The sequence below is a fragment of the Poecile atricapillus genome, chromosome 3 (genome assembly GCF_030490865.1).
Source record: "Poecile atricapillus isolate bPoeAtr1 chromosome 3, bPoeAtr1.hap1, whole genome shotgun sequence".
Classification (NCBI taxonomy): Eukaryota; Metazoa; Chordata; class Aves; order Passeriformes; family Paridae; genus Poecile; species Poecile atricapillus.
In genome coordinates this window covers 9,773-32,446 of record NC_081251.1, presented here as the reverse complement: position 1 = coordinate 32,446, position 22,674 = coordinate 9,773, and the positions used below count along the sequence as shown (strand labels likewise).

Below are 22,674 nucleotides of genomic sequence, written 5' to 3'. Positions count from 1 at the left end.
ATATCAAAGCAATGATTTCTAAACATTTATCCAAGCTTGAACAGCTTATTCCTAATTATCACCACCTTTATAACCAGCACTCGACTGCCCCTGCAATACACAGGCACAGGGAGGACACTGCAGTTATTGACACAACAGAACAAGTAACACACCAAATGAAACACCCAGCGCTACACCTCACTTCTGGAAACAAAACCTGGGCGCACACTTTAGTGTGCAAAACCCCTGTAAGAATAAAACCTGCTTTAAATATCTTAGGCATCGAGCCACACACACGCCTATGAAATTCAGCGCAGCAGTGACAAAAAAGGGAATTATTTCCTTAACCTGCGAATAATCACCTCTAAGATTCTGTGATGCAGTTGCCACTGCACACAGCCACAAGCGGCCTTTTTATTAACAGGCAAAAGAACAAAGGCAATCCCAATTTCTCCCTTCTTGTCTGCAAAGAAACAGAGAAGGGAGAGATGCTTCTCAGAGGAGCATGGTAAAAAGACACGTGGTGTAGAATATGGAACAGCTGACGGTTCAGCATCTCTTCCACTGCAAGATCTAGGGGATAGCTGATGATACCCTGGAGGCAGGAGTAGGAATATAAAGGAGCTCAAGGCTATCTGCTCTTAGGTTTTAGCACTGTGACCTTTACCTTAACTTACATTTAAGTGTTTCTTACAGTGTAAATCCCTTTTGTTTTGATTTTAACAGAGTACAAGAATTCAGTGAAGTAACAGTGGCATACAGCCTTTAATTTCCCCTGTTCTTCTCACCCAGCAATGAGGTCTCACAACAACAATACAACAATAAATAGTTATAGAAGGTAACTCACTGTGCTGAAGAGTTCTTCAGAAGGATGGGAGCCACAATTGAGGCAGATCCTTGGACAGACAAGCCAGAGGTGTTTAGGCCTTGTGTTTCCTTGTTACCCCAGAACCAGCCCCTAAAAGGGAACACAAAGTTCACACGCTTGTATTTGAAATGAACACCATATAAAGAACAAAACATCCTAAAAAAGCTACATATCATACAAATAATCCAGCTAGCTTCTTTATGCTGCTTTTCTGTGGAGCAACAACTTTACAGAAGTAGATCTTGCTCTATCAATACAATGTTTTATTATTGATGGGCTTGTTAAAATCAGAGTGAACTCCAAGCACCCAGACATTCACAGCAGGCAAACATCTCTCTGAATACAACTGAAAAGGCCAGAAGGGCTGCTCCATGTTACCTGTAATAGCCATGTTTGTCTCTGGAGTACATCAGGTGATCAATGCATGGCCTTTCATCTATTTTTTTTCCCCCCTGTGTTCCTCCTTTCCATCCTTCTGCGTAGCCTTGTAGCAGATAAATCTGTTCAATAAAGGGCCCACCTGACTCTGAGCAGAAGGCAAAGCAGAGGATTTGTCAGCATGAAAACCCACACTGCAAAGATGAACGGGCATCAGTGGCAGTTAAAAATCTGCTAGAAATGCTAATATACTAATATACACTACCCTCTTCCCTGATTTCCATATAAAAAAGGAAAGGAAGTTGTGTGTGAGCCAGAAAAGCTAAAAGGCTCGGGCAATGTGCTCACCTGCCATCCCACACAGCTGGGTGTGACTTAATGCACCAAACACCAGGGAATCGTTGCCAGCTGGGCGATGGACACCACGAAGCACACAGGTTTTCAGTGCTGTCAGCAGCTGCAACAGGAGGATTGCCTCTGAGAAACTTACCAAAACAATGAAAATAATAAAAAAAAAAATTAACATCTATTTCCACAACATGTGTTTAAATTTATATACTATATTCATTTATATATAACACATAATATATAAAGTATCAAAATATATTATTTTAACATGTATACATATATTATTATATATTAAATATATTATATACATTTTAATTATATATATATTTATTATATGTATAATACATCTATTAAATAAATATAATGTATATATATAGATTAAACATAAACCTGTTTATATATATTTGCATTACTTCTATTTCTTTACTTTTCTGGTTGCACATATCTCTATATCTTGATATATTTAATATACATTTCTATGTTTTTATTTTTGTAGTATTTATTTAAAAGCCCCGAAGCAAACCTAATAAAAACCAAACAGTCCCTTTATCTTAAACGGTATTTAAAAATCTTTTAATATATATTTTTTATCAGATTTATATACCTTGTTGATATACATAACACATAACATATCCTAAAATATATCATATTACCATCTATACGTACAGAAATCATATTATAGATTATAAATCAATATATATGCATATATTTCTATTACTTATTTTTACTTATTTTTATGCCTACATATATATATATATATATTTCTCTATACCTTTACATATTCATTCTTGAAATATTTTATTTATTTTTTTCTTATTTATTTAAAAACCCTGCCTCTAACTAAATAAAAACCAAGCAGCCCGTTTATCTTCAATATTTTTTAATATCTATTTTGATCATCATTATACTTCCAGGTATATACTCGGTGGATAAAGTCCCCCCGACCCGCCCGCACCTCTCACCGTTCCGGCACACAGAGCATCCCCTCCTCGGGCCGCTCTGGACCCAGCGCCGGGGAGCGACCATTGGGAGCCGAAGCCATCGGGGGACATGGTGGGAACATGGCAGTGACACTGTGGGGACACAGCAGTGACACAGTGGTGACACGGCGGGGACACAGCAGTGAAACGGCGGGAACACGGGGGGAACATGGCGGTGACACTGTGGGGACACACTGGAAACATGGCAGTGACACTGTGGGGACACGGGGGGAACACGAGGGGAACACAGTGAGAACATGGCAGTGACACGGCGGTGACACGGTGGGAACATGGCGGTGACACTGTGGGGACACACTGGGAACATGGCAGTGACACCGCGGGGACACACGTCAGGCACTGACCAGCATCATGCGGTGCAGATCCGACAGCTCGGGCACGGCTCCCTTGCAGAGGATGATGACGGTGCCGGTGGTGTCCAGCCCGCGGCGGCCGGCGCGCCCCAACATCTGCGTGTACTCGCCTGTGGGGACGCAGAGCCGCCGGCGTCTTCTCCTCACGGATCCTCCCGCTCTTCCCCTCACGGCTCCTGCCCTTCCTCCCCTCACCTTTCCCGTCGCTTTTCCCCCTGCTTTCCCCTCGTGTTTGCTGCTCTTTCTCCCTCAGATTTTCCGCCTTTTTGCTCTCTCATTTCCCACCATTTTTCCCCTCACGTTTTCCCGCTCTTTTCTCCCCTCAGGATTCCCGCTCTTTTCTCCCCTCACGTTTTCCCGCTCTTTTCTCCCCTCACGTTTTCCCTCTCTTTTCTCCCCTCACGTTTTCCCGCTCTTTTCTCCCCTCAGGATTCCCGCTCTTTTCTCCCCTCAGGATTCCCGCTCTTTTCTCCCCTCACGTTTTCCCCCATTTTCTCCCCGTTTCCCCATTTTCTCCCCTCACGTTTTCCCCCATTTTCCCCTCACGTTTCCCACTCTTTCCACCCTCACATTTCCTGCCCTCTCCTGCTCGTGTTTCTTTTTCCCTCACGTTTCTGCTCTTTTTTCCCCACACCTTTCCCGTCGCTTTTCCCGATGCTTTCCCCTCATGTTTGCTGCTCTTTCTCCCTCAGATTTTCTGCCTTTTTACCCTCTCGTTTTCCCTCTCTTTTCCTCTCACGTTTCTCACTCTTTTCTCCCCTCACGTTTTCCCGCTCTTTTCTCCCCTCACGTTTTCCCTCACGATTGCAACTCTCCTCCCTCCATTTCTCCTCTTTCCTCCCATTTCTCCTCACTCTTTCCTCCCCTATTTCTACATTTTCCCAATTGCCTTTTCCCGCATTTTCCCTCTCAGCTTTCTCCCATTTTCCCTCTCCACTTTCTCCCATTTTCCCTCTCCGCTTTCTCCCATTTCCCCTCCCCGCTTTCTCCCATTTTCCCCTCAGCTTTCCCCCATTTTCCCCTCAGCTTTCTCCCATTTTCCCCTCAGCTTTCTCCCATTTTCCCTCTCCGCTTTCTCCCATTTTCCCTCTCCACTTTCTCCCATTTTCCCTCTCAGCTTTCTCCCATTTTCCCCTCAGCTTTCTCCCACTTTCCCCTCAGCTTTCTCCCATTTTCCCTCAGCTTTCCCCCATTTTCCCCTCAGCTTTCTCCCATTTTCCCTCTCCGCTTTCTCCCATTTTCCCCTCAGCTTTCTCCCATTTTCTCCCTCCGCTTTCTCCCATTTTCCCCTCAGCTTTCTCCCATTTTCCCTCAGCTTTCTCCCATTTTCCCTCTCCGCTTTCTCCCATTTTCCCTCTCCGCTTTCTCCCATTTTCCCTCTCCGCTTTCTCCCATTTCCCCTCTCAGCATTCTCCCATTTTCCCCTCAGCTTTCTCCCATTTCCCCTCTCAGCATTCTCCCATTTTCCCTCTCCGCTTTCTCCCATTTTCCCCTCAGCTTTCTCCCATTTTCCCTCTCAGCTTTCCCCCATTTCCCCCCTCAGCTTTCTCCCATTTCCCTCTCAGCTTTCTCCCATTTTCCCCTCAGCTTTCTCCCATTTTCCCCTCAGCTTTCTCCCATTTTCCCCTCTGCTTTCTCCCATTTCCCCTCTCAGCTTTCCCCCATTTCCCCTCAGCTTTCTCCCATTTTCCCTCTCAGCTTTCTCCCATTTTCCCTCAGCTTTCTCCCATTTTCCCCTCAGCTTTCCCCCATTTCCCCTCTCAGCTTTCCCCCATTTCCCCCTCAGCTTTCTCCCATTTCCCCTCTCAGCTTTCCCCCATTTTCCCCTCAGCTTTCCCCCATTTTCCCCTCAGCTTTCTCCCATTTTCCCTCTCCGCTTTCTCCCATTTTCCCCTCAGCTTTCTCCCATTTTCCCTCTCCGCTTCCCGCCCGTTTCCCCTCACGTTTCTGCTCTTTTCTCCCCTCAGGATTCCCGCTCTGTTCTCCCCTCACATTTTCCCCCCATTTTCTCCCCGTTTCCCCCTTTTCTCCCCTCACATTTTCCCCCATTTTCCCCTCACATTTTCCCGCTCTTTTTCTCCCCTCACGTTTTCCCGCTCTTTTCTCCCCTCACGTTTTCCCGCCCATTTTCTCCCCTCACGTTTCCCCTCACGACTGCACCTCTCCTCCCTCCATTTCTCCCCATCTTTTCTCCCATTTCTCCTCACTCTTTCCTTCCCTATTTCTACATTTTCTCAACCCGCTTTCTCCCATTTTCCCTCTCCGCTTTCTCCCATTTTCCCCTCACATTTCCCCTCAGCTTTCTCCCATTTTCCCCTCAGCTTTCTCCCATTTTCCCCTCAGCTTTCTCCCATTTTCCCTCTCCGCTTTCTCCCATTTTCCCCTCACATTTCCCCTCAGCTTTCTCCCATTTTTCCTCTCAGCTTTCTCCCATTTCCCCTCTCAGCTTTCTCCCATTTTCCCTCTCAGCATTCTCCCATTTTCCCTCTCCGCTTTCTCCCATTTTCCCCTCAGCTTTCTCCCATTTTCCCCTCAGCTTTCTCCCATTTCCCCTCAGCTTTCTCCCATTTTCCCTCTCCGCTTTCTCCCATTTTCCCCTCAGCTTTCTCCCATTTTCCCTCTCAGCTTTCCCCCATTTCCCCCCTCAGCTTTCTCCCATTTCCCTCTCCGCTTCCTGCCATTTTCCCCTCAGCTTTCTCCCATTTTCCCCTCAGCTTTCTCCCATTTTCCCCTCAGCTTTCCCCCGTTTTCCCCTCTGCTTTCTCCCATTTCCCCTCTCAGCTTTCCCCCATTTCCCCTCAGCTTTCTCCCATTTTCCCTCTCAGCTTTCTCCCATTTTCCCCTCAGCTTTCTCCCATTTTCCCCTCAGCTTTCCCCCATTTCCCCTCTCAGCTTTCCCCCATTTTCCCCTCAGCTTTCTCCCATTTCCCCTCTCAGCTTTCCCCCATTTTCCCCTCAGCTTTCTCCCATTTTCCCTCTCCGCTTCCTGCCCGTTTCCCCTCACGTTTCTGCTCTTTTCTCCCCTCAGGATTCCCGCTCTGTTCTCCCCTCACATTTTCCCCCCATTTTCTCCCCGTTTCCCCCTTTTCTCCCCTCACATTTTCCCCCATTTTCCCCTCACATTTTCCCGCTCTTTTTCTCCCCTCACGTTTTCCCGCTCTTTTCTCCCCTCACGTTTTCCCGCCCATTTTCTCCCCTCACGTTTCCCCTCACGACTGCACCTCTCCTCCCTCCATTTCTCCCCATCTTTTCTCCCATTTCTCCTCACTCTTTCCTTCCCTATTTCTACATTTTCTCAACCCGCTTTCTCCCATTTTCCCTCTCCGCTTTCTCCCATTTTCCCCTCACATTTCCCCTCAGCTTTCTCCCATTTTCCCCTCAGCTTTCTCCCATTTTCCCCTCAGCTTTCTCCCATTTTTCCTCTCCGCTTTCTCCCATTTTCCCCTCACATTTCCCCTCAGCTTTCTCCCATTTTTCCTCTCAGCTTTCTCCCATTTCCCCTCTCAGCTTTCTCCCATTTTCCCCTCAGCTTTCTCCCATTTTCCCTCTCCGCTTTCCCCCATTTCCCCCTCACGTTCCCACCCGCTCTCCCCCCAGCCCCACATCCAGCCCCTCACCGGGCAGGAGATCCCGGAAGCCATTCCCGTCGTGTTTGCGGATGGAGTCGAAGACGACGGTCCTCGCCGGCATGTTCACCCCCATGGCGAAGGTCTCGGTGGCAAACAGCACCTGGGCCAGGCGTGGGGCAGCCATGGGGTGGGATCCCCGTGCCCCACAGCCGGCTGTGCCGTTTTTCCCCGCTCACCTTCACCAGCCCCTGGCTGAAGAGCATCTCCACCACCTCCTTGAGCAGCGGCAGGACCCCGCCGTGGTGGACGCCGATGCCGCGCTGCAGCAGCTCCGACAGCTGCAGCACCTGCGGGGAGGAACGCGCTGGATCCCCTCCTCGAGGTACAAACCCTTCCCTCTTTACACCTCACACCCCAAAATCGCCCTCCCCGTCCCCGTGGGACCCTAAAATCACCCAAAATCGCCCTCCCCATCCCCTCACGCCCCAAAATCCCCGTCCCTCACGCCCCAAAATCCCTGTCCCTCACACCCCAAAATCCCCGTCCCTCACACCCCAAAATCCCCGTCCCTCACACCCCAAAATTGCCCTCCCCATCCCCTCACACCCCAAAATCCCCGTGCCTCACACCCCAAAATTGCCCTCCCCATCCCCTCACACCCCAAAATCCCCGTCCCTCACGCCCCAAAATTGCCCTCCCCGTCCCTGTGGGACCCCAAAATCGCCCTCCCTGTCCCCGTGGGACCCTAAAATCACCCAAAATCACCCTCCCCATCCCCTCACACCCCAAAATCCCCGTCCCTCACGCCCCAAAATCCCCGTCCCTCACAACCCAAAATCACCCTCCCCGTCCCCTCACACCCCAAAATTGCCCTCTCACACCCCAAAATCGCCCTCCCACACCCCAAAATCACCTTCCCACACCTCAAAATCGCCCTCCTTGTTCCCCTCATACCCCAAAATCACTGTCCCACACCCCAAAATCACCGTTCCCACACCCCAAAATCGCCCTCCCACACCCCAAAATTGCCGTTCCCACACCCCAAAATCTCCGTTCCCACACCCCAAAATCACCCTCCCCACACCCCAAAATTGCTGTCCCACACCCCAAAATCACCCTCCCACACCCCAAAATCACCCTCCCACACCCCAAAATCGCCCTCCTTGTTCCCCTCACACCCCAAAATTGCCCTCCCACACCCCAAAATCACCCTCCCACGCCCCAGAATCTCCCTCCTCATCCTCACGGGGACCCCACCTGTGGCAGGCGCCGGTCGGAGCCGCGCAGCCGGGCCAGGCAGCGCGTCAGGAAGTGCCAGACCTGGGCGCGCTCGGCGCCGCTCAGCAGCTCCAGGGAGCCCAGGGCGGCCGCCTGCTCCTCGCAGCGGCCACGGGAGAAGGTGAAGGTGACGGCCGGGAGCAGCTCCCGCTCACGGAGGGTCTGCAGGAGGGACAGCCAGACCCCACACTCCTGGGGGGAGAGAAGGGTCAGGGGGACCCCCAAACTGCCCCTTGGGACCCCCAAACTGCCCCATGGGACCCACAAACAGCCCCCAGCCCCACGGAGGGTCTGCAGGAGGGACAGCCACACCCCACACTCCTGGGGGGAGAGAACAGGGTCAGTGGGACCCCCAAACTGCCCCTTGGGACCCCCAAACTGCCCCCAGCCCCATGGGACCCCCAGTACCCATCCAGGGTTGGGGGTTTGGGGTCACTGGGACCCCCTGGGACCCCCAGTACCTGCCCAGGGTTGGGGGCTCCCATGGTGGGCTGCCGTGCCCCGAAGCTCTGCGCGTGTTTGCTGCTCTGCTCCTTCTTGGCCTCCACCGCCGCGTAGTACCTGGGACAGGGGAGGGGCAGAGTTGGGGCAGGTTTGGGGCAGAATTGGGGCAGAATTGGGTCAGAATTGGGTCAGAATTGGGGCAGAATTGGGGCAGAATTGGGGCAGAATTGGGGCAGAATTGGGTCAGAATTAGGGCAGAATTGGGGCAGAATTGGGTCAGGTTTGGGTCTGATTTGGGTCAGGTTTGGGTCAGATTTGGGTCAGATTTGAGTCAGATTTGGGTCAGGTTTTGGGTCAGGTTTGGGTCAGGTTTGGGTCAGGTTTGGGTCAGGTTTTGGGTCAGGTTTGGGTCAGGTTTTGGGTCTGATTTGGGTCAGGTTTGGGTCAGCTTTGGGTCAGGTTTGGGTCAGGTTTTGGGTCTGATTTGGGTCAGGTTTGGGTCAGGTTTGGGTCAGATTTTGGGTCAGGTTTTGGGTCAGGTTTGGGTCAGGTTTGGGTCAGCTTTGGGTCAGGTTTTGGGTCAGGTTTGGGTCAGGTTTGGGTCAGGTTTGGGTCAGGTTTGGGTCAGATTTTGGGTCAGCTTTGGGTCAGGTTTGGGTCAGGTTTGGGTCTGATTTGGGTCAGGTTTGGGGTCAGGTTTGGGTCAGGTTTGGGTCAGGTTTGGGGTCAGGTTTGGGGTCAGGTTTGGGGTCAGGTTTGGGTCAGAGTTTGGAGCAGGTTTTGGGGCAGGTTTTTGGGGCAGGTTTTTGGGGCAGGTTTTGGGGCAGGTTCAGGGCAGGTTTTGGGTCAGATTTTGAGTTAGATTTGGGTCAGGTTTTGGGTCAGGTTTGGATCAGATTTGGGTCAGAATTGGGCAGGTTTTGGGTCAGGTTTTGGGTCTGATTTGGGTCAGGTTTGTGTCAGGTTTGGGTCAGATTTAGGCAGAGATTTTGGGGCAGATTTGGGTCAGGTTTTTGGGGCAGGATTTGGGGTCAGTTCAGGGTCAGGTTTGGGTCAGATTTGGGTCAGAATTGGGCAGGTTTTGGGTCAGATTTGGGTCAGATTTAGGCAGTTTCAGATCAGATCTGCATCAGGTTTTGGGGTCAGATTTTGGGTCAGTTTCAGGTCAGGTTTGTGTCAGGTTTCAGGTCAGATTTTGGGTCAGATTTAGGCAGTTTCAGCTCAGATTTGGGTCAGGTTTTGGGGTCAGATTTTGGGTCAGTTTCAGGTCAGGTTTGTGTCAGGTTTTGGGTCACATTTAGGCAGGATTTGGGTCAGATTCAGGCAGTTTCAGGTCAGATTTGGGTCAGGTTTTGGGGGTCTCACCCCTGGGTGCTGAAGGCCCCCCCTGGGCCCAGCAGCTGGAACAGCTGGTGCCGGTTCCGGGCGCTGTTCCCGGTGAACAGGAAATGCTCCAGCGGCACCGGGCGGCGCGGGGTGCTCAGAACACGGACACAGCGACGCTTGGTGCGACTGACGGGGTGAGAGACACCCTGAGAGACCCCCAGGGACCCCCAAACCACCCCTGGGACCCCCCAAAACCTCCCCAGGGACCCCCAGAGACCCCAGGGACCCCCAAAACCCCCCAGGACCCCCCAAACCCCCCTGAGAACCCCCATAAACCCCTCAGAGATCACTAAAGCCCCTCCAAGATCCCCCAAAGCCCCCAGATCCCCCCCATGTCCCTCTCAGAGACCCCCAAAGATCCTCAGGACCCCCCCCAAACCCCCCCAGGATCCCCAAACCCCCCTGAGAAGCCCCCAAACCCCCTGAGGACCCCCCAAAATCCCCCGAGAACCCCCCAAAGCCCTCTCAGGACACCCCAAACTCCTCCAAGACCCCCTCAAACCCCCTGAGGACCCCCCAAACCCCCCAGGGATTCCCCAAAGCCCCCCCAGGACCCCTCAGGACCCCCCAAAGCCCCCCCAGGACCCCCCAAAAGCCCCCCCAGGCCGTACCCGACCCACTGGGCGAACTCGAGGGCGTTGGGGACGGTGGCGCTGAGCAGCACCAGCTTCACGTGCTCGGGCAGCAGGATCAGCACCTCCTCCCACACCACACCCCTCTGGGGGGCACGGGGGGGTCAGGGGGACCCCAAAACACCCCAAAACACCCCCAGGAACCCCCAGAGATCCCCTAAACCACTCCAGAACCCCCCAAAACCCCCCAGACCACCCCAAAACCCCCCCAGGACCCTCCAGAACTCCCCAAAACCCCCCCAGGACCCCCCAGAACTCCCCTAAACCCCCCCAGGACCCCCCAAACCCCCCCAGGACCCCCCCAGAGCCCCTCAGGACCCCTCAAAACCCCCCAGAGCCCCCCAGGACCCCCCAGACCACCCCTAAACCCTCCCAGGACCCCTCAGAGCTCCCCTAAACCACCCCAGACCCCTCCTAAATTACTTCAGGACCCCCCAGGGCTCCCCAAAGCCCCCCCAGAGCCCCCCCAGAGCCCCCCAGAGCCCCCCCAGAGCCCCCCCAGAGCCCCCCCAGAGCCCCCCAGAGCCCCCCAGAGCCCCCAGCCCCACCTCATCGTCGTTGACGCAGTGAACCTCGTCGAAGATCACCCACTCCAGGTCCCGGATGGCGTCGGAGCCGTTGGACAGCATCGACCTGGGGGGGAGGAAATGGGGCTGGGGGGGGTCCTGGGGGTCCTGAACCCCTCCCCAGGACCCCTCAGGACCCCCCAAAGCCCCCCCAGGACCCCCCAGGACCCCTCCCCAGCTGAGGATCTCGGTGCTCATCACCAGCCACGCGGCCTCGGGGCGCAGCCGCACGTCCCCCGTCAGCAGCCCCACGTCCCCGAAGGTGTCGCGGAAATCCCCAAACTTCTGCTTGGACAAAGCCTTGATGGGGGAGGTGTAGATGGACCTGGGGGGACACGGGGGGGTCACCCCAAAAAAACTGCGGGGGTTTTGGGGTCCCCTCAACGGTTTTGGGGTCCCTGGGGCAGTTTTAGGGACCCCCAGCCCAATTTTGGGACCCTCAGCCCAATTTTGGGACCCCCAGCCCCATTTTGGGGTCCCCCAGCCCCATTTTGGGGTCCCCCAGCCCCATTTTGGGACCCCCAGCCCCATTTTGGGGTCTCACCGTGTCATGTGGCGCCGGGCCAGCCCCATGGCGTACTCGGCCACCGCGGTTTTGCCGGCCGAGGTGTGAGCGGCCACCAGCAGCAGTGACCGCGCTCCAGGCACAGCCGCGCGCTGCTGGAACGGATCCGGCTTGAACGGCCACTGGGGAGGGGGAAACGGATCTGGGGGTCACTCTGAGCACCCCAAAAACCCCAAAAACCACCCCAAAAACCCCCAAACCAACCCCAAGAACCCCCAAAACCACCCCAAGACCCCCCAAATCTCCCCCAAGCCCCCTCAAGACCCCCCAGGGCCCCCCCAGGACCCCCCAAATCCCCCCAGGACCCCCGAAATCCCCCCCAAATCCCCCCCAAATCCCCCCCAGGACCCCCCAAATCCCACCCTGTGGGCGGGGTCCGGCAGCAGCTCCTCAAACCCCTCCACGGGGGTGGCGGCGTCGGGGGAGGAAAAAACCTCAAAACCTCCTCGGGGGGCTCTGGGGGGGGCACTGGGGGAGGAGACCCCTCCCCATTCTGCTGCTGAGGGGGGTGGGAATGTGGGGAGGGGTCTCTGAACCCCCCCCCAAGCCCCCTCCCCACATTTCCCACCTGCCCCAGCAGCTCCTCCAGGCTGTCCGAGCGCCGCGGGGGGGTCGGGGGGGGTGCAGACCCCTCCCCAATTCCTCCCGGGGGGGGTGGGGGAGACCCCCGGGCTGGGCCGGGACCCCCCCCCAGCTCCAGGGGCTCGAGGGTCTCCAGGAGCCCCGACAGGGACAGAGACCCCCCCGAGGCTGCAAATGGGGAGGGGGCGTCTGTGGGGGGGTCTGGGGGGGTGAAACGACCCCGAGACCCCCAAATCTGCCCCCCCAGAGGGGATAAAAACCCCCAGGGACCCCCCCAGACCCAAAAGACACCCCCAAAAGACCCCCAGACCCCAAATCTCCCCTAAAAGCCCCCCCAAACCCCCCCCAAAACTCCCCCAGACCCCAAATCCCCCCCAAACTTCCCCCAAAGTCCCCCCAGACCCCAAAACCCCCTCCCCAAAAGCCCCCAGACCCCAAAGCCCCCTCAAAAAGACCCCCAAAACCCCCTCAAAGCCCCCCCAGACCCCAAAGCCCCCTCCCCAAAACCCCCCAGACCCCAAATCTCCCCCCAAACCCCCCCAGACCCCAAAGCCCCCAAAAAAATCCCCCCAAAGCCCCCCCAGCCCCCAAAGCCCCCTCCCCAAAACCCCCAAACTTGAAAACCCCACCAAATCCCAAAAGCCCCCCAAAACCCCCCCAAATCACCCTCAAAGCCCCCCCAAAACCCTCCCAGACCCCAAAGCCCCCTCCCCAAAACCCCCCAGACCCCAAATCCCCTCCAAAACCCACCCAAAATCCCCCCAAAGCCCCCCCAGACCCCAAAGCCCCCTCCCCAAAACCCCCTAAACTTGAAAACCCCCCCCAAATCCCAAAAGCCCCCCCAAAACCCCCCAAAATCACCCTCAAAGCCCCCCCAGACCCCTCCAGACCCCAAATCCTCCTCCCCAAAGCCCCCCCAGACCCCAACCCCCCCCCAAAAAACCCCCAGACCCCAAAGCACCCTCCCCAAAAATCCCCCAAACCCCAACCCAAAACCCCCCAAAACTCCCCCAGACCCCAAAAGCCCCTCGAAGCCCCCCCAGAGCCCAAAGCCCCCTCCCCAAATCCCCCCAGACCCCTCCCCTACCTCGGGGCTGGAACTGCACCCCCCGTTTAATCCCGGGGGGGGTCGTCAGCAGCTCTGGGGGGGGGAGCGGAGCGGGTGAGACCCCCCCCAGAACCCCAAAAATGAGGGGGAGGGGCTCCCCAGGGTGCGGGAGGGGCTCCCCGGAATTTGGGGAGGGGTCTCAGGAATTTGGGGAGGGGTCTGTGGAAGCTGGGGAGGGGTCTCTGGAATTTGGGGAAGGGTCTCAGGAATTTGGGAAGAGTCTCAGGAATTTGGGGAGGGGTCTCAGGAATTTGGGGAGGGGTCTGTGGAATTTGGGGAGGGGTCTGTGGAATTTGGGGAGGGTCCCAGGAATTTGGGGAGGGGTCTCTGGAATTTGGGGAGGGGTCTGTGGAATTTGGGGAGGGTCTCTGGAATTTGGGGAGGGGTCTCTGGAATTTGGGGAGGGGTCTAAGGAATTTGGGGAGGAGTCTCAGGAATTTGGGGAGGGGTCTGTGGAATTTCGGGAGGGGTCTGTGGAATTTGGGGAGGGGTCTCTGGAATTTGGGGAGGGGTCTCAGGAATTTGGGGAGGGGTCTCAGCAATCTGGGGAGAGGTCTCAGGAATTTGGGGAGGGGTCTCAGGAATTTGGGGGGATCTCAGGAATTTGGGGAGGGGTCTCTGGAATTTGGGGGAGTCTCAGGAATTTGGGGAGGGGTCTCAGGAATTTGGGGAGGGGTCTCTGGAATTTGGGGAAGGGTCTCAGGAATTTGGGGAGGGGTCTCTGGAATTTGGGGAGGGGTCTCAAAAATTTGGGGAGAGTCTCAGGAATTTGGGGAGGGGTCTCAGGAATTTGGGGAGGGGTCTCAGGAATTTGGGGAGGGGTTTTAGCGATTTGGGGAGGGGACTCAGGAATTTGGGGAGGGGTCTCAGGAATTTGGGGAGGGGTCTCTGGAATTTGGGGAGGGGTCTCAGGAATTTGGGGAGGGTCTCAGGAATTTGGGGAGGGGTCTCAGGAATTTGGGGGGTCTCAGGAATTTGGGGAGGGGTCTGTGGAATTTGGGGAGGGGTCTGTGGAATTTGGGGAGGGTCTCAGCAATTTGGGGAGGGGTCTCTGGAATTTGGGGAGGGGTCTCTGGAATTTGGGGAGGGGTCTCTCGAATTTGGGGAGGGGTCTCAAGAATTTGGGGAGGGTCTCAGGAATTTGGGGAGGGGTCTCAGGAATTTGGGGGGGTCTCAGGAATTTGGGGAGGGGTCTCAGGAATTTGAGGAGGGGTCTGTAAAATTTGGGGATGGTCGCAGGAATTTGGGGAGGGGTCTCTGGAATTTGGGGAGGGGTCTCAGGAATTTGGGGGGGTCTCTGGAATTTGGGGAGGGGTCTCTGGAATTTGGGGAGGGGTCTCAAGAATTTGGGGAGGGTCTCAGGAATTTGGGGAGGGGTCTCAGGAATTTGGGGGGGGTCTCAGGAATTTGGGGAGGGGTCTCAGGAATTTGGGAAGGGGTCTGTGGAATTTGGGGAGGGTCTCAGGAATTTGGGGAGGGGTCTCAGGAATTTGGGGAGGGGTCTGTGGAATTTGGGGAGGGGTCTGTGGAATTTGGGGAGGGGTCTGTGGAGTTTGGGGAGGGGTCTCCAAAATTTGGGGAGGGTCTCAGGAATTTGGGGAGGGGTCTCAGGAATTTGGGGAGGGGTCTCAGGAATTTGGGGAGGGGTCTCAGGAATTTGGGGGGGTCGCAGGAATTTGGGGAGGGGTCTCAGGAATTTGGGGAGGGGTCTGTGGAATTTGGGGAGGGTCTCTGGAATTTGGGGAGGGGTCTCTGGAATTTGGGGAGGGGTCTCAGGAATTTGGGGAGGAGTCTCAGGAATTTGGGGAGGGGTCTGTGGAATTTCGGGAGGGGTCTGTGGAATTTGGGGAGGGGTCTCTGGAATTTGGGGAGGGGTCTCTGGAATTTGGGGAGGGGTCTCAGGAATTTGGGGAGGGGTCTCAGCAATCTGGGGAGGGGTCTCAGGAATTTGGGGAGGGGTCTCAGGAATTTGGAGGGATCTCAGGAATTTGGGGAGGGGTCTCTGGAATTTGGGGAAGGGTCTCAGGAATTTGGGGAGGGGTCTGTGGAATTTGGGGAGGGGTCTCAGGAATTTGGGGAGAGTCTCAGGAATTTGGGGAGGGGTCTCAGGAATTTGGGGAGGGGTCTCTGGAATTTGGGGGGGTCTCAGGAATTTGGGGAGGGGTCTCAGGAATTTGGGGAGGGGTTTTAGCGATTTGGGGAGGGGACTCAGGAATTTGGGGAGGGGTCTCAGGAATTTGGGGAGGGGTCTCTGCAATTTGGGGGGGTCTCAGGAATTTGGGGAGGGGTCTCTGGAATTTGGGGAGGGGTCTCTGCAATTTGGGGAGGGGTCTCTGGAATTTGGTAAGTGGTCTCTGGAATTTGGGGAGGGGTCTGTGGAATTTGGGGACGGGTCGATGGAATTTGGGGAGAGGTTTCTGGAATTTGGGGAGGGGTCTCAGGAATTTGGGGAGGGGTCTCAGGGATTTGGGGAGGGGTCTCAGGAATTTGGGGAGGGAGTCTCAGGAATTTGGGGAGGGTCTGTGGAACTTGGGGAGGGTCTCAGGAATTTGGGGAGGGGTCTGTGGAATTTGGGGAAGGGTCTCTGGAATTTGGGGGGGTCTCAGGAATTTGGGGAGGGGTCCCAGGAATTTGGGGAGCGGTCTCAGGAAATTGGGGGGGAAAGTCTCAGGAATTTGGGGAGGGGTCTCCAAGAATTTGGGGAGGGGTCTCCAAGAATTTGGGGAGGGGTCTGTGGAATTTGGGGAGGGTCTCAGGAATTTGGGGAGGGGTCTGTGGAATTTGGGGAGGGGTCTCAGGAATTTGGGGAGGGGTCTGTGGAATTTGGGGAGGGTCTGTGGAATTTGGGGAGGGGTCTCCAGGAAATTGGGGAGGGTCTCAAGAATTTGGGGAGGGGTCTCAGGAATTTGGGGAGGGGTCTCTGGAATTTGGGGAGGGGTCTCAGGAATTTGGGGAGGGGTCTCTGGAATTTGGGGAGGGGTCTCTGGAATTTGGGGAGGGATCTCTGGAATTTGGGGGGGTCTCTGGAATTTGGGGAGGGGTCTCAGGAATTTGGGGAGGGTCTCTGGAATTTGGGGAGGGGTCTCTGGAATTTGGGGAGGGGTCTCAGGAATTTGGGGTGGGGTCTCCGGAATTTGGGGGGGTCTCAGGAATTTGGGGAAGGGTCTCAGGAATTTGGGGAGGGTCTCAGGAATTTGGGGAAGGGTCTCAGGAATTTGGGGAGGGGTCTCCAAGAATTTGGGGAGGGGTCTCCAAGAATTTGGGGAGGGGGTCTCTGAAATTTGGGGGGGTCTGTGGAATTTGTGGGGGTCTCAGGAATTTGGGGAGGGTCTCAGGAATTTAGGGAGGGGTCTCTGGAATTTGGGGAGGGGTCTCAGGAATTTGGGGAGGGGTCTCCAAGAATTTGGGGAGGGGTCTGTGGAATTTGGGGAGGGTCTCAGGAATTTGGGGAGGGGTCTCACGGATTTGGGGAGGGTCTCTGGAATTTGGGGAGGGGTCTCTGGAATTTGGGGAGGGGTCTCAGGAATTTGGGGAGGGGTCTCAGGAATTTGGGGAGGGGTCTCTGGAATTTGGGGAGGGGACTCAGGAATTTGGGGAGGGGTCTCCAAGAATTTGGGGAGGGGTCTCTGGAATTTGTAGAAAGTCTCAGGAATTTGGGGAGGGGTCTGTGGAATTTGGGGAGGGTCTCAGGAATTTAGGGAGGGGTCTCTGGAATTTGGGGAGGGGTCTCTGGAATTTGGGGAGGGGTCTCAGGAATTTGGGGGGGAAAGTCTCAGGAATTTGGGGAGGGGTCTCCAAGAATTTGGGGAGGGGTCTGTGGAATTTGAAGAGGGTCTCAGGAATTTGGGGAGGGATCCCAGGAATTTGGGGAGGGGTCTCTGGAATTTGGGGAGGGGTCTCTGGAATTTGGGGAGGGGTCTCTGGAATTTGGGGAGGGGTCTGTGGAATTTCGGGAAGGGTCTCTGGAATTTGGGGAGGGGTCTCTGGAATTTGGGGAGGGGTCTGTGGAATTTGGGGAAGGGTCTCAGGAATTTGGGGAGGGGTCTCTGGAATTTGGGGAGGGGTCTCAGGAATTTGGGGAGGGGTCTCTGGAATTTGGGGAGGGATCTCTGGAATTTGGGGGAGTCTCAGGAATTTGGGGAGGGGTCTCAGGAATTTGGGGAGGGTCTCTGGAATTTGGGGAGGGGTCTCTGGAATTTGGGGAGGGGTCTCAGGAATTTGGGGTGGGGTCTCCGGAATTTGGGGGGGTCTCAGGAATTTGGGGAGGGGTCTCCAAGAATTTGGGGAGGGGTCTGTGGAATTCAGGGAAGGGTCTCTGGAATTTGGGGAGGGGTCTCTGGAATTTGGGGAGGGGACTCTGGAATTTGGGGAGGGGTCTCAGGAATTTAGGGTGGGGTCCCAGGAATTTGGGGAGGGGTCTCTGGAATTTGGGGGGTCTCTGGAATTTGGGGAGGGGTCTGTGGAGTTTGGGGAGGGGTCTCTGGAATTTGGGGAGGGGTCTCCGGAATTTGGGGAGGGGTCTCAGGAATTTGGGGAGGGGTCTCTGGAATTTGGAAAGCGTCACTGGCATTTGGGGGGATCTCAGGAATTTGGGGAGGGGTCTCAGGAATTTGGGGAGGGATGTCCAAGATTTTGGGGAGGGGTCTCCAAGAATTTGGGGAGGGGTCTGTGGAATTTGGGGGGGGTCTCAGGAATTTGGGGAGGGGTCTCAAGAATTTGGGGAGGGGTCTCAGGAATTTGGGGAGGGGTCTCTGGAATTTGGGGAGGGGTCTGTGGAATTTGGGGAAGGGTCTCAGGAATTTGTGGAGGGGTTTCAGGAATTTGGGGAGGGTCTCAAGAATTTGGGGAGGGGTCTCAGGAATTTGGGGAGGGGTCTCAGGAATTTGGGGAGGGGTCTCTGGAATTTGGGGAGGGGTCTCAGGAATTTGGGGGTGTGTCAGGAATTTGGGGAGGGGTTTCTGGAAATTGGGGAGGGGTCTCAGGAATTTGGGGAGGGGTCTGTGGAATTTGGGGAGGGGTCTCAGGAATTTGGGGAGAGGTCTCAGGAATTTGGGGAGGGGTCTCTGGAATTTGGGGGGGTCTGTGGAATTTGGGGAGGGGTCTCAGGAATTTGGGGAGGGGTCTCTGGAATTTGGGGAGGGGTCTCTGGAATTTGGGGAAAATCTCAGGAATTTGGGGAGGGGTCTCTGGAATTTGGGGAAGGGTCTCAGGAATTTGGGGAGGGGTCTCAGGAATTTGGGGGGGGTTCGCGGAATTTGGGGAGGGGTCTCAGGAATTTGGGGAGGGGTCTCCAGGAATTTGGGGAGGGGTCTGTGGAATTTGGGGGGGTCTCAGGAATTTGGGGAGGGGTCTGTGGAATTTGGGGAGGGTTCTGTGGAATTTGGGGAGGGGTCTCTGGAATTTGGGGAGGGGTCTCAGGAATTTGGGGAGAGGTCTCAGGAATTTGGGGAGGGTCTCAAGAATTTGGGGAGGGGTCTCAGGAATTTGGGGAGGGGTCTCTGGAATTTGGGGAAGGGTCTCTGGAATTTGGGGAAGGTCTCAGGAATTTGGGGAGGGGTCTCAGGAATTTGGGGAGGGGTCTCAGGAATTTGGGGGGGGGTGTCAGGAATCTGGGGAGGGATCTGTGGAATTTGGGGAGAGGTCTCAAGAATTTGGGGAGGGGTCTCTGGAATTTGGGGAGGGGTCTCTGGAATTTGGGGAGGGGTCTGTGGAATTTGGGGACGGGTCTATGGAATTTGGGGAGGGGTTTCTGGAATTTGGGGAGGGGTCTCAGGAATTTGGGGAGGGGTCTCAGGGATTTGGGGAGGGGTCTCAGGAATTTGGGGAGGGAGTCTCAGGAATTTGGGGAGGGTCTGTGGAATTTGGGGAAGGGTCTCTGGAATTTGGGGAGGGGTCTCTGGAATTTGGGGGGGTCTCTGGAATTTGGGGAGGGTCTGTGGAATTTGGGGAAGGGTCTCTGGAATTTGGGGGGGGTCTCAGGAATTTGGGGAGGGGTCCCAGGAATTTGGGGAGCGGTCTCAGGAAATTGGGGAGGAAAGTCTCAGGAATTTGGGGAGGGGTCTCTGGAATTTTGGGGAGGGGTCTCTGGAATTTGGGGGGTCTCAGGAATTTGGGGAGGGGTCTCAGGAATTTGTGGAGGGGTGTCTGGAATTTGGGGAGGGGTCTCCAAGAATTTGGGGAGGGGTCTGTGGAATTTGGGGAGGGTCTCAGGAATTTGGGGAGGGGTCTGTGGAATTTGGGGAGGGGTCTCAGGAATTTGGGGAGGGGTCTGTGGAATTTGGGGAGGGTCTGTGGAATTTGGGGAGGGGTCTCCAGGAATTTGGGGAGGGTCTCAAGAATTTGGGGAGGGGTCTCAGGAATTTGGGGAGGGGTCTCTGGAATTTGGGGAGGGGTCTCTGGAATTTGGGGAGGGATCTCTGGAATTTGGGGGGGTCTCTGGAATTTGGGGAGGGGTCTCAGGAATTTGGGGAGGGTCTCTGGAATTTGGGGAGGGGTCTCTGGAATTTGGGGAGGGGTCTCAGGAATTTGGGGTGGGGTCTCCGGAATTTGGGGGGGTCTCAGGAATTTGGGGAAGGGTCTCAGGAATTTGGGGAGGGTCTCAAGAATTTGGGGAAGGGTCTCAGGAATTTGGGGAGGGGTCTCCAAGAATTTGGGGAGGGGTCTCCAAGAATTTGGGGAGGGGGTCTCTGAAATTTGGGGGGGTCTGTGGAATTTGTGGGGGTCTCAGGAATTTGGGGAGGGTCTCAGGAATTTAGGGAGGGGTCTCTGGAATTTGGGGAGGGGTCTCAGGAATTTGGCGAGGGGTCTCCAAGAATTTGGGGAGGGGTCTGTGGAATTTGGGGAGGGTCTCAGGAATTTGGGGAGGGGTCTCACGGATTTGGGGAGGGTCTCTGGAATTTGGGGAGGGGTCTCTGGAATTTGGGGAGGGGTCTCAGGAATTTGGGGAGGGGTCTCTGGAATTTGGGGAGGGGTCTGTGGAATTTGTAGAGGGTCTCAGGAATTTGGGGAGGGGTCTGTGGAATTTGGGGAGGGGTCTCTGGAATTTGGGGAGGGGTCTCAGGAATTTGGGGAGGGTCTCAGGAATTTAGGGAGGGGTCTCTGGAATTTGGGGAGGGGTCTCAGGGATTTGGGGAGGTGTCTCTGGAATTTGGGGAGGGGTCTCAGGAATTTGGGGGGGAAAGTCTCAGGAATTTGGGGAGGGGTCTCCAAGAATTTGGGGAGGGGTCTGTGGAATTTGAAGAGGGTCTCAGGAATTTGGGGAGGGATCCCAGGAATTTGGGGAGGGGTCTCTGGAATTTGGGGAGGGGTCTCTGGAATTTGGGGAGGGGTCTCAGGAATTTGGGGAGGGGTCTCTGGAACTTGGGGAGGTGTCTCAGGAATTTGGGGAGGGGTCTGTGGAATTTGGGGAGGGTCTCAGGAATTTGGGGAGGGGTCTCTGGAATTTGGGGAGGGGTCTGTGGAATTTGGGGAGGGTCTCAGGAATTTGGGGAGGGTCTCTGGAATTTGGGGAGGGGTCTGTGGAATTTGGGGAAGGGTCTCTGGAATTTGGGGAGGGGTCTGTGGAATTTGGGGAAGGGTCTCTGGAATTTGGGGAGGGGTCTCTGGAATTTGGGGAGGGGTCTCAGGAATTTGGGAAGGGGTCTCTGGAATTTGGGGAGGGATCTCTGGAATTTGGGGGAGTCTCAGGAATTTGGGGAGGGGTCTCAGGAATTTGGGGAGGGATGTCCAAGATTTTGGGGAGGGGTCTCCAAGAATTTGGGGAGGGGTCTGTGGAATTTGGGGGGGGTCTCAGGAATTTGGGGAGGGTCTCAAGAATTTGGGGAGGGGTCTCAGGAATTTGGGGAGGGGTCTCAGGAATTTGGGGAGGGGTCTGTGGAATTTGGGGAAGGGTCTCAGGAATTTGTGGAGGGGTTTCAGGAATTTGGGGAGGGGTCTCTGGAATTTGGGGAGGGGTCTCAGGAATTTGGGGGGGTGTCAGGAATTTGGGGAGGGTCTCAAGAATTTGGGGAGGGGTCTCAGGAATTTGGGGAGGGGTCTCTGGAATTTGGGGAGGGGTCTGTGGAATTTGGGGAAGGGTCTGTGGAATTTGGGGAGGGGTCCCAGGAATTTGTGGAGGGGTTTCAGGAATTTGGGGAGGGGTCTCTGGAATTTGGGGGGGGTCTCTGGAATTTGGGGGGGGTCTCAGGAATTTGGGGAGGGGTCTCAGGAATTTGGGGAGGGGTCTCTGGAATTTGGGGAGGGTCTCCAGGAATTTGGAGAGGGGTCTCAGGAATTTGGGGAGGGGTCTCAGGAATTTGGAGAGGGGTCCCAGGAATTTGGGGAGGGGTCTCAGGAAATTGGGGGGGTCTCAGGAATTTGGGGAGGGGTCTCTGGAATTTTGGGAGGGTCTCAGGAATTTGGGGAGGGGTCTCCAAGAATTTGGGGAGGGGTCTGTGGAATTTTGGGAGGATCTCAGGAATTTTGGGAGGGGTCTCCAAGAATTTGGGGAGGGGTCTGTGGAATTTGGGGAGGGGTCTCAGGAATTTGGGGAGGGGTCTGTGGAATTTGGGGGGGTCTCAGGAATTTGGGGAGGGGTCTCAGGAATTTGGGGAGGGATCTGTGGAATTTGGGGAGGGGTCTCAGCAATTTGGGGAGGAGTCTGGAATTTGGGGAGGGGTCTGTGAAATTTGGGGAGGGTCTCAGAAATTTGGGGAGGGGTCTCTGGAATTTGGGAGGTCTCTGGAATTTGGGGAGGGGTCTGTGGAATTTGGGGAGGGTTCTGTGGAATTTGGGGAGGGGTCTCAGGAATTTGGGGAGGGGTCTCTGGAATTTGGGGTGTCTCAGGAATTTGGGGAGAGGTCTGTGGAATTTGGGGAGGGTTCTGTGGAATTTGGGGAGGGGTCTCAGGAATTTGGGGAGGGGTCTGTGGAATTTGGGGGGGTCTCAGGAATTTGGGGAGGGGTCTCTGGAATTTGGGGAGGGGTCTCTGGAATTTGGGGAGGGGTCTCAGGAATTTGAGAGGGGTCTCAGGAATTTGGGGAGGGGTCTGTGGAATTTGGGGAGGGGTCTCTGGAATTTGGGGAGGGGTCTCAGGAATTTGAGAGGGGTCTCAGGAATTTGGGGAGGGGTCTCCAGGAATTTTGGGCGGTCTCAGGAATTTGGGGAGGGGTCTCCAGGAATTTGGGGAGGGATTTGTGGAATCTGGGGAGGGGTCTGAGGAATTTGGGGAGGGGTCTCAGGAATTTGGGGAGGGGTCTCAGGGATTTGGGGAGGGGTCTATGGAATTTGGGGAGGGGTCTCCAAGAATTTGGGGAGGGGTCTCCAGGAATTTGGGGAGGTCTCAGGAATTTAGGGAGGGGTCTCTGGAATTTGGGGAGGGGTCTGTGGAATTTGGGGAGGGCCTCTGGAATTTGGGGAGGGGTCTCAGGAATTTGGGGAGGGGTCTGTGGAATTTGGGGGGTCTCCAGGAATTTGGGGAGGGTCTCAGGAATTTGGGGAGGGGTCTCCAAGAATTTGGGGAGGGGTCTGTGGAATTTGGGGAAGGGTCTCTGGAATTTGGGGAGGGGTCCCAGGAATTTGGGGAGCGGTCTCAGGAAATTGGGGGGGAAAGTCTCAGGAATTTGGGGAGGGGTCTCTGGAAT

General features: G+C 55.4%; 1 protein-coding gene across 1 annotated transcript; it reads right to left on the bottom strand.

Moving 5' to 3' along the window:
• Positions 1 to 17,624, bottom strand: LOC131578093 (superkiller complex protein 2-like). The gene is made up of 16 exons (XM_058836522.1): positions 17,619 to 17,624; positions 11,344 to 11,486; positions 10,981 to 11,124; positions 10,782 to 10,869; positions 10,213 to 10,319; positions 9,581 to 9,727; positions 8,233 to 8,332; positions 7,751 to 7,963; positions 6,730 to 6,840; positions 6,542 to 6,653; positions 2,916 to 3,034; positions 2,536 to 2,646; positions 1,574 to 1,682; positions 1,226 to 1,373; positions 827 to 937; positions 1 to 90 (listed from the first exon to the last, which is right to left on the bottom strand). Exons 1-16 carry the CDS (start codon positions 17,622 to 17,624, stop codon positions 27 to 29), a joined length of 1,833 nt encoding a protein of 610 aa, XP_058692505.1. The 3' UTR covers positions 1 to 26.
• Between the last annotated feature and the right edge of the window lie 5,050 nt (positions 17,625 to 22,674).